Below are 17,066 nucleotides of genomic sequence, written 5' to 3'. Positions count from 1 at the left end.
TCGACCGTGTGTTCGACCGTGTGTACGTACAGTACGCATAGAAATTCGCGTATGCCAGGTTGGTTAGTAAACACAATGGTTTGCTCAGAAAACAATCATTAGCTAACTCTAGCCTACTCACAACACTGCTAATGTTGCCCTTGAGTGGCTCTAGAGAATAAATCCAAGTAAATTAATTGCCATAAGCTACAATGTAACAGAGTATAGCTACAAATCCATCAATCAACATATATTCTAACCTAAAATACGAGCCATTATAAGTTCTAGTTACAAAAGGATAACTCTCAAAAACACCATAGATTAGAACTTGAACAAAGCACAGCAACCTTGAAACTCAACACTTTTAAGAATGACACCATCAATCAATTGCATCTTCAGCTACGTAGACATCAGGCTGTATTGCCGTGTTTGTGTACACTACCAAAAAAGGAATAATTTAATCAAATAGTTTCTGAAAACACATGTTCACATACCTGTACATAGTACAGGCTAACACCACAACACAATGCACGCATGCATGCACACACACACACACACACACACACACACACACACACACACACACACACACACACACACACACACACACACACACACACACACACACACACACACATGCGCATACTATGCACTTTGCAAACACAAATAGTACAAGCAGAAAAGTAGTGATTAAGCACTTGTAGGCTCCTCTGCTCAAAATTCTATAAAGCCAGTAGGTAATAATACCTCTCATAAATCTTATACTTACCAAATACCACAATGAGACACAACATTTTGACATTACCTGGCTTTGCCGGTTCATTTGACTCATTTTTTTGCATGCATTGGTCTGGGACATCATAAGCCTCCAAATCTAAAAGCAGTGGTTATTAATTAAAGCAACTTGTTGACAGATCTTTAGTGTATAAAATGCTTCGAACCATCATGACTATAGCCTTCCACTTGTGCAACTGAAGAAGACAAACTTTGATCAGTCTCAAGCAGTGCCTTTACATTGTTTCCTATTATATAACAATACAATATTGCCCCTAGCTTTGTCTTTACAGTACGATGACAGACTGCACTATATATATCAAAGCAACCTGCACAGTTTCCACTATGTAGAGAATAAATCAAAAACATACCACCACCAATGCTTGATTCTTTTGCCAAGTCTGGATAGGTGCATGTAGGCATCGTAAGCATAACCACTGAAATGTTAACTCTGCTAAGTACAAGACTATTTGCCATATTCTTTAGTTATGCAATTTTCATTAATTCAGAAATATGCATACTTAAATTTATCAAACAAATTATCAGCTGTAATACAGTCATAACAAAGCACTATTTTGTAATCTATTGCACAAACATAGATAAAGTTTTAGACAACACATATGAAGCATTCACCAAACTACTCTAATGCAACAACTGTAGTTGTTCACAATCAATTTCTTGGCATGCACTCTTATGTATTCTGCTCCCTAACTAACTGAAGTCAGTTTCACACACTTATAACCAAACCATCCACTGCATGTCCATGAAACCACTGACATGCAAGTATATTGCATGTCTATGTAAGCAGCAAAAAGAGTACAGTAAAGACAAAGAAGTTAGTGCCGCCCCATGCCTGTTAAAGCAATAACAAACATTTAGCTGCAGGAAACAAAGAAAATAGTGGTTATAGAAAGTCAATAAAGTACTTGCATAAAGACAGCAGCATGCAACCAAGCCACTCCTACTATTTATGTTGTTGCTTTATTGTTAGTAAACATTTGAATCAATAGAAGAGCATACATAGTTTGAGACAGAGCACAAACAGATTGCAAGCACATTTGACTTTATCATGGTCAGCATGCCTGTGAACTTAATTGAGCCTATACAGATACCTTAATTGAAAAGAAAGAAGATATAGTAAATAAAGTATGAATGACTAAATAATGATAAAGAATTTACAAGTAATAAGCATATGGTATATATACCGTCATCGTCTTGGTCATCTCCTTGTGTTGGTGGCTCGGATGGAAGTGGCTCAAAAGAAGAAGATGGAGCTATAGAAGTAAAACACACATTTCAACGACATACAATGAGCAGCAACAAGCTAACCTGTGGTAACACTGGAAAAGCAGAAACTAACCTTTATCACATTGAACAGTTCTCACATCAGACTCTTCAGTGAGACCTTCTACTTCCAAATTGGGAAACTGTTCCAGTGTACTGAGAGCAACAGTTATATCTTCAATGGCTTCTGCACAAAACTAAATTAGACTAAGTTGTATGCTAGGCCTAACATATAGTCCTAATGTAGGCATCAAGCAGCAAAGCAAACAACTATAAACAAACTCCAACTTCATTAACACATTACTAATTAACATATTTCAGCAAACGGCCTTAGTGCCAATTGTCTCATACCCTTGATTTGTGTTTCAGCCAGTTCCTTTTCTGGAGATGGATTCTTTGCTATAAGTTATAATCATCAGCTACTCTTAAAGCATAGAACATCAATACTACACATTTCATTCTACTTACTCATAACAAAGTAGTGGCTATCATTGCTCTCCATGGCTTTAGATCTCATTTCATCTTCATTAGTAGAAGACAGAACAGGTAAAGAACTAACTCCAGAAGCATTGTTGTCCTCTAGATCATCACTCAATGTATCTGGTGGTTCTTCAGGTTCAGGAGGATTTAACAATGTAGGAGATTCAATGTCTTCACCCATCTCTAAAACAGAGTACACAGATCTGTTTGATATAGCACTATAATTACACCTTTAACCAATGACACTAATACCATTTTAATTTAGACAATAGTACACCAAAAACACTGCAATAACTTGAGATATGCAAATAAATGAATTTGCTATACACACCACTCTAGTGGAAACAAGCTACTGTAGACCAAGAGGACAACATTAACATAACTGCTGTCTAATATTCACAAACACCTCCATCTAGTTCATAGATGACAGATGCTTCATTCACAGCTAGCTACATTAAATCGCCGAAAATGTAAAATTTATTGGCTTAATACAAATCATTCATTTCTTGATATTGTCTAGCTGTTCCATGCACAAGTCAGGGTTAATTAAAGAATCTTCTATCTATATATTCTTCTACACTACTAAAATTGAGTGTTTGCATAAGTTTGATAGCCGGCTAGACTGGATCACCCACGATGCTAAATTTGGGGTACAGGCGTAACTCGGCATGGGAAAGAACATAGGCAGGGTGGCGTCGGCCTGTAGCTTATTTATAATAATAATAATAATAATAATAATAATAATAATAATAATAAGTCACCGCCGTGGCTTAGTGGTTAGCGACAATGGCTACCACTCCATGGTTTGGGGGTTCAAACCCCAGTGACGACAGTAAATTGTGAAACTTGTCTGTCTTTCTTTCTCATGTATCTCTAGCTTTATCCATGAGACTATGACTCGTTTCAGTCGTTGGGGAGTTTCTGTGGTCTGGCAAACAGTCCGCTGACAATGACGTTCAGTGCTTTCCTGGTGGTCATTGATATCCACTAGGTGTGCTGTCCCGATGATTGCGGTCACCATAATGCCTGCAATCTATATCGAATTGGCTAGTCATTGATCGCCGTGTGGACTACACAGAAACATGTACACTGCTGGGCTCACCTACCGAGTAAGTGGGTGCCCAGATGGGGGTAAAGACCCCACTTGCCCATTATGAAGGGCATAACGACACATAATAATCGCCGTGGTTTAGTGGTTAGCGACAACGACTACCACTCCATGGTTTGGGGGTTCAAACCCCAGTGATGATAGTAAATTATGAAACTTGTCTACCTTTCTTTCTCATGTTTCTCTAGCTTTATCCATGAGACTATGACTCGTTTCAGTCGTTGGGGAGTTTCTGTGGTCTGGCAAACAGTCCGTTGACGATGATGTTCAGTGCTTTCCTGGTGGTCATTGATATCCACTAGGCGAGCTGTTCCAAGTTTGCGGTCACCGTAATGCTTGCAATCTATATCGAATTGGCTAGTCATGATTGCCGTGTGGACTACGCAGAAACGTGTACCATGCTGGGCTCACCTGCCAAGTTGGTGGGCGCCCAGATGGGGTAAAGACCCCACTTGCCTATCATGGAGGGCATAACAACACAATTTTCTGATGTTGATCAAACTCTCTGTATTTTGTTCTAAATACCGTGACAAAACAAGAACAAAAAGCTAACATAATAAATATATCCTTAAATTAGTCAGTCAAGTCAGCTAGCCTTTAGTATCGTTCACATAACACAATGGTCATTGATTGACTTAGCATGTACACCTCTCGCCTCGGCTGAGGTCGGGTCAAAGTACCCTAAAACGTATCTGCTAATTAGATTAAAGTTAACATGCAACACACAGGAAGGAACTTGAAGGAACTTGCAGGAAACCTGCTCAAACACGATCCAAGCATGGGTCAATGGAAGCAACTCTAGTGATTGGTGGAATGGCTGGATTCGATCCCCGGGTGTCTTTTGACGTGCTGGTGCACCCAATCTGTATTTCGAAAGAAAACTGGTTGTTCCAGTGGTGTTGGGAGCGTTGGGCACAGTGCACGCAAATATTGCATGGTGGCTCGACATTATTCTAGGCCATCACAACCTGTAGCACTTACAGAAAACAATGTTTCTTGGATCCAGTCGGATCCTGTTTAAAGTCATGGGTACAAGGACTATTCGGTTCCAGGGACTACTTGGTCTCGGGCAATTATCTCGGGCTTATTTGGTTCCCAAAACCATTTATCTGGGGCTTATTTGGTTTCAGGACTATGTGGTTTTGCATGTTTTACGCCTCAAATCGGCACTCTCTAACTGTTACGGCTGTACGAGAAGGATGCAATCAACATGACGATAGCCATGATAAATTTCATGTGTCTCGTAGAGCGCAAATCTCGTGCAACCTGCTGTTGCGTTGTGTTTGGCTTCCAATGCAACAGTCATCACGATATTGTCAATTGCAATTTCGTGAGTCTGATGTTTCATTTTGAGGCAAATCTTGGCTCATCTGGTAGTGGGCATGTCAAAAGTAGGCGGAGTACGAATCTCTTGTGGGTTACAAGATAAACAAACATGATCCTAATAATTGAAGATCACGCAGCGCATGTGAACAGATGTGCCTTGTGCATAGACAGCTGCAGCTAGGAGCAAGAACTGGCTGCAGATATATGCATCAATCTGTGTTAAGTGCACAACGACATACTGTCTACGATCAACTGTAAGGAAGACTTTAATTGGTTGCACAACCAACGATTGGTGATTGCTAGTTTCACTTTCAGAACAGAGTGTAGAAGAGAAATAAGTGAATATATGTAGTTCAAGAAACAAACGTACCTGACGTAAAATCATTTATTTTGCACTTGTCTCTCAGATAGGTATTACTAGTTGTTCGTTCGTTTGTTTGTTTGTTGAACGCCATTAAAGCATATGTTTTGTAGATTATGTGAGCCTAATGAAAATCTTGTTTTCTTGTATACATGTATCTACGTCAATCTGTCTGCGTTTCTGTCTGTCTGTATGTCTTTCTGCCATATGCTTTTATGGTGAGCAACAAACAAGCAAAACAAACAAACGAACAACCAGCAATACCCATCTGAGAGACAAGTGCAAATAAATGATTTTACGTCAGATACATTTGTTTCTTGAACTACATATATTCACTTATTTTCTCCTCTACACTCTGTTCTGAAAGTCAAACTAGCGATCACTGATCGTTGGTCGTGCAACCAATTAAAGACGTAGACTGTCTTCCTTGCAATTGATTGTAGACAGTACGACGCTGTGCACTTATCACAAATCGATGCATACATCTGCAGCCAGTTCTTGCTCCTGGCCGCAGCTGTCTATGCACAAGGCGCATCTCTACACATGTGCTACGTGATCTTCAATTATCAAGATCATGTTTGTTTACTTTGTAACCCACAAGAGATTTGTACTCCACCTACTTTTGACACATCCTCTACCAGACAAGCCGAGATTTGCCTCAAAACAAATGTCAGACTCGCAAAATTGCAATCGACAATGTTGTGATGACTGCGGCATCCCTAGGAAGCCAAATACAAGCAAAGAAGAAGCAGGTCACACTCGATTTGCGATCAATGAGATGTCCGAGACGCATAAAAATTGTCATAGCCATCATTGTGTTGTTTGCATCCTTCTCATACAGCCGTAACAGTTAGAGAGTGCCAATTTGAGGCATAAAAATGCAAAGCCAAATAGTCCCCATAGGTGGCCAAACCAAATAAGCCACAGTTAAATGGTTTTGGGAACCAAAAAGCCCGAGATAATTGCCCGAGACCAAATAGTCCCCGGAACTAAATAGTCCCTGTACATCAAGTCTTCATTCTAGACAGCCAAGATGGTCTAAGCACCTCTGAGGCAGGGTTTGCTTCCGGTACTTAAGAGAGACCTTATGAACCAGACAGATCTGTTAAGCACAACATGTTTTATAATAATATGTTTCTCTCGTACTAGAACATATCGAGCACAGTTCCCTCAAGGGGCAACAAACAAGACAATGTTGGCAATTAACATAAACACACTAAAACCTATAGCAACAAAACAGTTACTTTAAAATGGTTCCAATTAGCTTGCTACCTTGCAAGCAATCAGATTATTCTATGCCAGCCTCTGCCTCTCTTTAAAAGAAATCTGTTGATCATCTCTTCCTGGTCTCCTGCTGCATTGGAAGTTCTGAGCTCTCTGTTGAGAAGCTGATTTTTTACTCAGTTTTTACTCAGTTTTGAGTCTCAAGCTAAAAATCAAAATAAGTTGCACGGTAAAAGTGCATGTGATGAAAGTCTCCTATAGTGCTTGCTTCTAAACTCTACTGTCAATCTATCACCAGCAACTTAATTAACATATGTTACTCTCTTCCTAAAAGAACAGATCACATACATTTAGCCAAACATTATAGCGTGTAGCTATAAGCAACATGAAACTGTTGTCCTAGCAATTCATCGTTTCTGTACAAATCTGGCTTTTACTATCGCTTTTCCTGTGACTCCAGATATCCAAACTGTTCTCTTAGTTATACATTAGACTGACTAGCTATCATTCGAATGTTTAGATTGAAGTAAGAAACACCATTACACTCTGTATGAAGTGATTTACAATCTTGAAAATGGATAACACTTCCTGTATGTCCTGTTGCAATATGTAAACCTGTAAACTGGTAACACTGTTCGATCATCGGTATGCTGCAAAATGCCAAAGACGACTAAGAAGGTACAAGTCAGTCAAAGTTACCAAAGAAAGTTTATCTACTAAATTCTTAAATCCTTAGATCTCTATAGTCACCCAACAACTTGCAGGTTTTAAAATCAATAGCTAGACAAACAACTTTTAGCTGCAACTACTCTGCTTGTAATCCTGTCCTATAAACTTGTACCAGCAACTTTCAATAGAACAGCTGCCCATACCATCCCAACTTACTGTTAATTAACAATTAGTTAAGACCATTTTGATTTCTGACAAGGTCTGAAAGCTTTTGAAGTCTCATGTACTAGTCTTAATAATGCATTCATATCACATTGCATACAACTGCCCAACAAGTGGTGGAAATTAAAGAAGTATGCAAAAGCTCATAATTAACTCAAAACAAATGTTCAGTGCCCTAAAACTGTCTATAGGCCAACTAGAACTGGTTTAATACTGTTAGTCTCCACACTGGTAGTCTCTACAGATGAAACAATACTCGTACAGGATCAGCAAGCAATAAGAAAGAGACAAAAAGAGCATCTCTGCTCATTGCTGAACCACCCTTCTACTGTTGATTCAGAGGTGTTATAGCACCGATCCTCAGCAGAATACCCTCAACAATCTAGACAATCCTCCATTTGCAACAGATATCAGTAAAATGAATTCTGATTGAGCATAAAAAAGGCTAGCATTCTACCTAAAAATCTACAAAGCTGCCAGCCCTGAAGCACTCAAGGTCCTTCAAGACATTCTACATAACATCTGAGATCACGAGCACATACCAGCAGACATTCAAGATGCCTTGATTATAGCTCTTTATAAGAACAAGGTTAGTACGACAGACAAAAACTACAATGGTATCTCCTTGTCCTCTATCACTGGAAAGATCTTTGCTCGTATTATATTGAACAGACTAATCACAGTCGCAAAAGCCAACCTTCCAGAAGCTCAGTGTGGTTTTGACCAGGTAGCAGTACTATTGACATGATCTTTTTAGTACACCAAGTCCAGGGGAAGTGTATTGAACAAAACAAGACCTGTATACTGTGCTCATTAACAGCACAAAGCATTTTATACTGCCTCACAAAGAAAATTACGCTGTCAATAGAGAGGCACTCTGGACCACCCTGACAAATTTGTGTGTCTCGAAAAAATCAAATCATCAAACTTTTCCATGATGGCATGACTGGTTAAGCTCTCTCAAATAGTAATGAGTCAGATTTCTTTTCCTTTTGCAATTGAAGTAAAGCAAGGTTATGTCTTGGCACCTTTACTGTTCAATCTATTTTTTACTTGTGTCCTCCATCATGCAGTTCAAAACTCAATGCAAGGTGTGTACATCCGATATCAAACTGATGGTTCTCTTTTTGATCTTCATTGTTCTTGAAAGACCAAGACCTTGACAGTTCTCATCCAAAAAGTGCTTTATGCAGATGACTGTGCATTGCTGGCTCACTCGCCCACAAATCTTCAAACCATATGGTAAAAAATTCTCAGAGGGCGCAAAGCTGTTTGACTCTAATCAGTCTTGGCAAAATAGAAGTACTCTTCCAATCAGCACCAAGTAATAATGCACCACAACCTTCTATCAACATCGATGGAGTAAAGCTTTAGTCCTTCAAATATCTGAGTAGTGTCATCTCCAATGACGGCCAGCTTGACAAGGAAATATCTGTAAGGATTACCAAGGCAAGGCAAGCTCTCAGCAGACTCCACAAAAGGTATTCAACCATCATAACATCACCCTGTCCACTAAGATCAAACTGTGCAATTCAGTTGTACTCATGTCTCTCCTGTACAAATGTGAAACATGGACTGTCAATCATTGTTACATTAAGCAGCTAGAGAAGTTCCATGTGCTAGCTCTATGCTCCATCATGGCCTCTGGCTAGATAGAATCACCAACATGGATGACCTCAATCAAACCAACAATACTTCCATTGAGGCAGTGCTCTTGCTATCACAGTTATGCTGGTCACGACATGTCATCCATATGAATGATAATTACACCCCAAAACAGTTGTTCTTTGGAGAGTTAGAGCATGGGAAAAAATTGAGGACGCCCATGGACACGCTACAAAGCAATCTCAAGGAGAATCATCGAGGGTGTACTATCAAGCCAGCTGATCTTCAAAACATTGCAAGAGATCGCATCAAATGGTGTGCCATAACAGGCTTGGCATCATCATCATTGGAAAAGGAGCAACGACACCAACAAAAGCAAGGCAATGCCAACATAGAATTTGATGGCAGACTTCAGTGCACCATTTGTCATCGTTTTGCCACTCCAGACTCTGTCTCTCCATCCATAAAGAATTCGTGAAAAGTGCACAGACCCTGTCTTACTTAAAAATTGACATCAAGTAGATTCAACCTCAGGAACAGACCATTGCTAATGCCCGACAACTTCCAAATCAACGTTTAATGCACAACATATAACTTCCTGCAAACAAAGCAATTTAAATTGAGCATAAAAGAATTTGTAAGGTTAGAAGGCAGTGTCACACCAAAACCATGCTTTGTGCAACTGGTCTTTTGCCATGACCAGCAATGTTAAGAAAACAAAAGCTTCAGTTTCTGTCATCACTACTGAGATCTAAGAACTATACTCTTGCATACATTCCACCTATGCTTTATGGATCACAGGAGTCATTCCTCTTTTGCTTCATGTCAAGAATGGGAGTCAGGGACGTAGCCACCGGTAGGGTGAAACTGGACCACTTTCCAGTATTTGTACTTTCACCAATGGACAATTCCCAAGAACTTCCAGAATAGGGTATAGCTGATTAAATACACTTTATTTTATAATTAATCACTATAAACAGCGTCATAGCAAGTGCCTGCAGCCCGCAGATCAGAACGCATACCGCTCGCAGACCTGTTCATTCCGGTTTTAAATAGCAGACATGATGTTGAATCAGACGATGTTGCTTCTGTCACCTCCCAATAAGCCTGGTCACCCCATGAATTTTGCTTCCTAAGAGAACCTTTGGGAAGTACTAGCCCTGGTAAAGAACACTACTGCATGTACTCGATCTGCACAGACCCAATGGCTTCATGCTTGGCCATTTGCCCACTACAACATCGACCACAACATTGTCACTGCTGTCAAGCTGTAGTCAAGTTCAACAACCACGTTGCAAATGCATTCGTAAGACTTCTAGCATTCTGCATGACTTCGTCTTCAACGAGTAATTTGAAGGTAGCCTGAGAAGCTTGCTCTCCATAAATGTAAAGAATTAATTCTTACAGTTATAGGGATACTGGATATAGTTTTCACCAACGGTTTACATTTTCTGTAGTTCCAATGTAGTAACTCAAAATAAAGTTTACTAATAAGTTTACCAAACAGTTGGGTTTGAAAAGCAGGATAGTTAGGCAAACTAAATCATCTTATGATTTGAACTGCTACGAAGGTATAGAACCGACAGACTCGATTTGAAGTCTAGTGCAAAAAACGACATAACAAAAACCTAAAGCAAGAACTTAAAGAAGGACCACATTCGCTAAATTGCATCCTTCATGAGATAGCACGTCCAATTTTTATCTATATATTTACCAATATTTTGAAGAAAGTTGATTATGTATGTAACACAAGAAGAAACTTAACTACTTAACTTATGTGTCTGTCTGTGCATGCGTGTCCCTGCGTCCTTGGGAATTTTCAACCGGACCACTTCCAACTGCCGCCTACAACCTTGGTAGTTATGTATTGTGGATGTCGCACCAACATGTTGTCACAACAATCAATCGTTGCGGATGTTTGGAACCATGTTGTCTGTTCTACGTCCATGTCCATAACAAGACATGCTGCAGAAGTTTTGGCCCATCGATGGCTTCTGGAATCTTCTTCTAGCTGATAGCAAAAAAGAACTGCAGCACCAACGAACTTATTTTTCACTAGATTGATTGTGTTCAATGTTTAGTAATTTTCTGTATCTATATCTAATTATCTGTTTGTTTAGTTTGTCTCAGTGTACGTTTGCACCAGCTTTCTGAGTGCAACAATACGTATAATAAAACATAACAAAAGATAAACCCTTGGCTGTAACAGCAGACATGCTCACCAAAATAGACATTAGTCTCGCATGGCCAGATCTTTGGCACAAGAGAAAGCACAAGAGAGGAGTGGAAAGAGTCACCCCAAGGCATATAATTGTTAACAAAACTGTTTCCTAATTGTTTAATTTGGTTGACACTCTGAAGATTACTAATCTAAAATTTAAACTATAAATAGATTTCTACACAAAGTCTTGCCGATACAACACTTAACTTTTCTTCAACAGAAAATGTTTGGTTAAGCCTCAATTCAATAAAGTTGAGAATGGCATTAAGAAAAGTGGATATGGAATATGGAACAACAACTATAAAAACAGACTTGCTAGTCATGCATCCGACAAGACTGAATCACACAGTTTACACATGTTTGTTTTTGCTGTTCTATTCTCACCATCAAACAGCTGAATGTAGTCCTTTGCTGATTTTTCATCCTCTTCATCAAACCTATACATAGAACAAACACTCAAACAGCTAATCATTGCATAGTTAGCTTGAAAAATGTCTTACGATATTTGAGATGGCTCGCTTGACTGTAAAATTTGCCTACCACAAAAGTGTGATACAACTATGAATACAATCAACATCCAAGTACGAAAAGCAGTACTTAGAATCTCGCAGCAGTGGCTGCAGCCGTCCTTCATGGGAAGCAATATAGAATTGAACCAATTGAAAAAGATCCTTAAAAACTACATCCTGAAAAGTAATATGACATACTATAGTAGCCATCAGTTGTGCGAACTAAATTAGAGAAGTTTAACTGTTTCCTAAAAAACTTTAACATTATATACCTAAACTTAACTATTGTCAAAACTATTGACACATCTCCGGTGTACTTGTACTATTTTTGGAAAGTTTTCTTGTTTTGATATATATTTGATGCGGACTGTATATGTTTTGCTATTTATTAGGAAACCGTGCCAATATTTTCTCAAACAGCTGAAAGCAGTCACAAAAGCTATTCCATACTATGCGCATCCACGTAGAGAACTTTTCCATCATGGAACAAGTCAAGAAACACAATGCCGCCATATTCTGTTACTATACTGCTCCAGTACTAGAAAGCCATCTAAGATCTGCCAACTTTTACGTGTTTCTCACTCTACTGTTTACTAACTCTCCAAAGACGTACGTACTGGACACTAGAGAAGGAATTCAACACAGAACTTCTTGTGAAAGACCAAAAAACTAGCTGAAAACCATCAGACAGCTTCAATTAGTGAACATGACGCAACAAGGAACAACAAATCAGCAAACAAACTTGCACATCAGCTGGCAGCGTCGTCATGCAGTTCTTCCACCAGCAGAAGAGAACTTCATAACGCAAGTATCGCTACACGATGCCTAAGAATTAAATTCTGCTGCTGATGAAGCTAGAAAAACCAGACTCTAGGCGTCACGGTTTCTCGATTTATGTAACAGATCTTGCACAAAATAGAAAACTTCGGGGCAGTCATCAAGCGGCATGTTGAGCTTCATAGACCTCAAAACGTTCATAAACTGAAAGACGCAATCTAGGCGGAGTGGCACTTGCTCATGCCTTGCGATCTGTTGCCGTACACTGAACACACGTCTAGCCAAATGCGCCTTTGTCTAGAGCTATGCTAGTGAGAAAAATGCTATCGAAAAATAAAAGGAGGACACAAGCTACTGATGCGCACTTGTGAGTTTCCAAAAGTCTAGCAAACCTACGAGCATCTAGAATAGTTCTCTTCTATCTAAAAATGTACGTGACCTGAAAACGGATGTGTTTCTGCTCACGCTACCCACGACCATGCCTCCAAGCAAAATGTGTCAATAGTTTTGACGCATACTATATATATATATTATAATATATATAGGCTCTAGTCCAAACACGAAATCTCATTTAGTTTGCTGTGAACATAATTGCTCCTCATGTACGCTACTAATACCATAGAATGCTGTAACTAAGCCCTGGGCATAAGAATAAAAACTATACAAAGGCGTGGGCCCATACCAAGGACCCAGATCATTGTAGATCCAAGCTCACACCTTTAAGCAATGTTGCTGACCATTCTGGCATACACTCACACAATAATCAAGGAATGTGTTAGAAATTGAACAGTCCCAGTTTCTACAAATCCCCTGAGAAAACAAAAAACCAAACGATAAACAATTGGCACCATTACTACCATACCATTACTACCGTACAATGCAGATCACGTGGTGCATATATGCTGTCCAGTCATATTTAGGCAAAGGTGTACATGTATTATAAGTATATACGTGAATACAGCCATTCTTTTGAATGTATTTAAGTCTGAGAATCCCTGAAAAAATAAAAAAACTTGTTGACCTGTAATTGAAGTACACTCAAGCCTCCCTAATCCAGACCTCCAAGATCCGGACACATTCCTAAACCGGACCCTTTTAGCAGCGCATATCACATCTTGGGACTCCAAGGGTAGGCACTTTGCCAAGAAACTCTCCATATAAACACTTAATTCTCAAGCCTGTCTTGACTAACAACAGAGCCGTATATCTAAGGAGCCGGTCCAGTTTTGACGAAACCATCTTTCAAAAACTGTACTTTCGACAGTTGACGATTGCACAAAACTTACAATTGAAAATACAGATGACTAGATAACTAATATATACTACAGTAGTTGAAACAAAAGTACATTATATCTTGACATAATTGCTATCTAGGTTGCCCTGAGGTCATTGCGTAGCCACGTCTTACAGAAATTGATGATAAAACAAGAGTAATTGTTCAAGAACCCATTGTGCAATAGATTAGGTATACCAGTATGCTGGAAGACTGCTCTCTTGGCATACTATTTTTGGACCACACCCTCTTAGCACGCATCAGGCCGGACCACTTTTGAAATGCTTCATATGGGCCTGTATCACGTGCCGGTGCGTAGAAGCATGCGTATGTAACTGTAGTACAAAGTACACATGTACATTACAGTGTTACAAGTGTGTACTGTACACGCATACTGTATGCAGACCTGGTATGACGTTCACCAAACCTTACATTACAATGGTCTGGGATTCCATGGATATAATGAACGTTAGCTATCTTCCGGACATTTCTAGAATCCGGACAGTGGCTGGTCCCATACTGTCTGGATTAGGAAGGTTTGAGCGTATCTATAACCGGCACTAAAATACAATAACATTGTCTACATCAATTTGTCACTGATGCATACAGGATCATACGTACTAGTTATAGTATTCCATAAGTTCATCAATGGCATACTTTCAGCTAGCAAGTCTAGATGCTACTTTCTTCAAAAAAGTTTACTCAAAATCAACTAAGCCTTTTTAGGTATACAGACACCAAACAAGGAAGAAATGTAATTCGCCCATCAAAACAAAGCACTTACACTAACTCCAACGACAGCAAATCCACCAGTAGCATTTGTGATTTTGTAATGTCTGATCTTGTCGTCATTTCTGTATTCAGAAAAAAGTGTCAAATAAGGCTTAAAACAATAAAGCAAACAGCTTGTCACTACACACAGCATCAGATGTACTGACCTCACTGAAAGACTGTAGTCTCCGCTTGCACTCTCACTATCTCTTACTAAAAACGATCCCACAGTTCCCTTGTACTTCAAAAGATCCTCAGCAGCATCTCGAGACAAAGGAGAATAAAACCACCTGCAACAACTTGTATAAAGTATGTTGCACAGATGTCATCAATACTGATTAAAATCATCTAACTAACTCAGCATCTTCCCATGGTGTTACATAGTCAGCATCATTATCACTCTGATCATCTGATGCTACTGTGGCAAATGGTTCTGACTAGAACAAGTACAAAAACCATGTGAAGTCACACATAACAATTACCAAAAGTAAGTCAATCACACCGTCTGACAAGTTGAACGAACAAAGCAAACAGCCTCACTAGTTGTATGTACTTGATTTGACATAATGTTATAAGGCTACTACTACCTGGTCCAGTGTAACTGGCTTCAAACATGCAGTCTGAGTTTAAAACAGACATTACATAGTTATTCTCAATATTACAACTGACCAAATCTGATTGAGCCAGTAACACCTGACTTCCCACACCAGTTTTCCTGACTATATTTAATGTACACAACCAAAGCTTAGCTGACCTAGTTTCTATTATTCTCATTTCTGCACATTGTAATGTATCCTAGCTGACTAATTCAACTTCATGCACATCTTAGCAATACACAAACTTGATGGTATGTGCATGCTCAAGCAACTCTACCCATTGTGTCTTCCTATGCTGACCACACTACATCGTTCAACTTATCACACTAGATTGTTCAACTTCACAAACAATATTCAAAAATACATTTTTGTTATACCAAACCCTGCTTTTTTGCTGTCGCACTTTAGTTTATTGTCAATGTTACAGCTTAGATAGACATGAACATAACAAAGCCTCAATTAATTAAATAATAAAGCAGATATATAGAGTTTCAGTACAGATGGACAGTACAATAATTATTGCACCTTGCTTGTTGATGATGTTTCTCCCTTCGTCACAACTTCGTCTAAAGTTGCTGCAGTAGCAGTGGCATCTGAAACAGGCGACATTGGCACATATGGACCTTCTGTTGCTGTCACACTTGTTGGTCTCTGCCGCAGTGCTCCCTCAGATCTTGAAGCCTTGAGCTTTCTCTCTTTCTCACGCTGTTCCTCCTCCAAAGCAATTCGCTGTCCAGGCAAAAGCATTGCATACTCCGCAGAAGGTCGTGGAGAGGTTGGGAGAGCAGGAGGCATATCTATTTGTGGAGCACTTACTCTTCGCCTTGTGTCTGCTGAGGGACCATGAGCAAACTTGTTACATTCACCTGGCTCCTGTGGTAATGGACGTTGCTGTAAAGGTCGTGGATATGTCCCAGGCTGAGGCTGTGGTACATAACCACGGTATGCTAGCTGCTGGTGGTGAGGTGGTTGAGAGTAAGAAAGATGCCCTGGCTGAAATTGAGTGGGATATCCTGGTTGTGAGTGAAGAGGATATGTTGGTGGTGGCTGAGCAGAGTGTCCTGGTAATGAATGAGACCTTTGTTGATGAGGAGGGTATCCTGGTTGCGAATGAGGAGGGTATCCTGGTTGTGAGTAAGGAGGGTATCCTGGTTGTGAGTGAGAAGGGTACCCTAACTGTGGGGGACGAGAAGGATATCCCGGTTGCATGTGAGATGGCTGTCCTGGTTGTGGATGACGATGATTCCCTACTGTTTGTCCACTGTTAGGCTGCATTCTAGGAGCACCTGGCAACTGACCCTAATTTCAAGAACATGCATAGCATTGCAATTGTGTCACAGTCCAGATCAAATAATCACTTTCGATGCTAATGAAATTTTCTGCATCCAAATTCCCCTGAGCTTCTCACTGGCTGCCTGCAAAATAATGAACACTTTCTAGTAGCATTCATTTCTGCTTTTACACGTACACGTACTCACTTTAAGAAGATAAACTCCTTTAGCGGTTGTAACTTGAAATTGGTAGTTATTCTTCTTCGTCTTTCCTATCATTATCCTTGTCTGCGGATGCAGTTCCAAGCGGCCAATAAGCTGCAAGAAAGACACGCCCATGACTGGTTTTAAACCCCGGTAGCCAAGTGCATTGACGCGAAAAATGCTTACATGCCCTTGAACTTGTGTTTGGTTGTCTTTAAAGAAACAAAGACGGTTTCCGATCAACACTACCCAGTACTGAATCCACTAGACGCAAACAGCGTCATTCCAAATACTGGCACTGCGCATGCAAACAGTCTCACACCTTTTTCTCTTTCTTCTCGAGAAAGTTCTCGAAATACTTGTATTGGGACGGATTTGGAACTGACATTCTCCTGAAGACCGAAAAGCACCC

General features: G+C 39.8%; 1 protein-coding gene across 4 annotated transcripts; it reads right to left on the bottom strand.

Annotated features, from left to right (window-relative positions):
- Positions 1-59: 59 nt before the first annotated feature.
- Positions 60-17,060, bottom strand: LOC134192219 (uncharacterized). 4 transcript variants are annotated; one of them, XM_062660929.1, is made up of 19 exons: positions 16,977-17,060; positions 16,841-16,918; positions 16,658-16,768; positions 16,538-16,594; positions 15,705-16,478; positions 14,941-15,020; positions 14,751-14,882; positions 14,597-14,666; positions 11,851-11,939; positions 11,754-11,789; positions 11,638-11,690; positions 2,506-2,700; positions 2,389-2,436; positions 2,114-2,224; positions 1,959-2,027; positions 1,125-1,190; positions 921-1,001; positions 785-853; positions 60-417 (listed from the first exon to the last, which is right to left on the bottom strand). In XM_062660929.1, the coding sequence occupies exons 1-19, from the start codon at positions 17,040-17,042 to the stop codon at positions 359-361; spliced, it is 2,244 nt and encodes a 747-aa protein (XP_062516913.1). In that variant the 5' UTR covers positions 17,043-17,060; the 3' UTR covers positions 60-358. The 4 variants fall into 4 exon arrangements, with proteins under 4 accessions (XP_062516913.1, XP_062516911.1, XP_062516914.1 ...); XM_062660927.1 differs by having other exon boundaries at positions 921-1,190; XM_062660930.1 differs by lacking the exon at positions 1,125-1,190.
- Between the last annotated feature and the right edge of the window lie 6 nt (positions 17,061-17,066).

The sequence above is a fragment of the Corticium candelabrum genome, chromosome 16 (assembly GCF_963422355.1).
Source record: "Corticium candelabrum chromosome 16, ooCorCand1.1, whole genome shotgun sequence".
In the NCBI taxonomy this organism is placed as follows: Eukaryota; Metazoa; Porifera; class Homoscleromorpha; order Homosclerophorida; family Plakinidae; genus Corticium; species Corticium candelabrum.
This window is presented reverse-complemented; position numbering and strand designations above follow the sequence as displayed.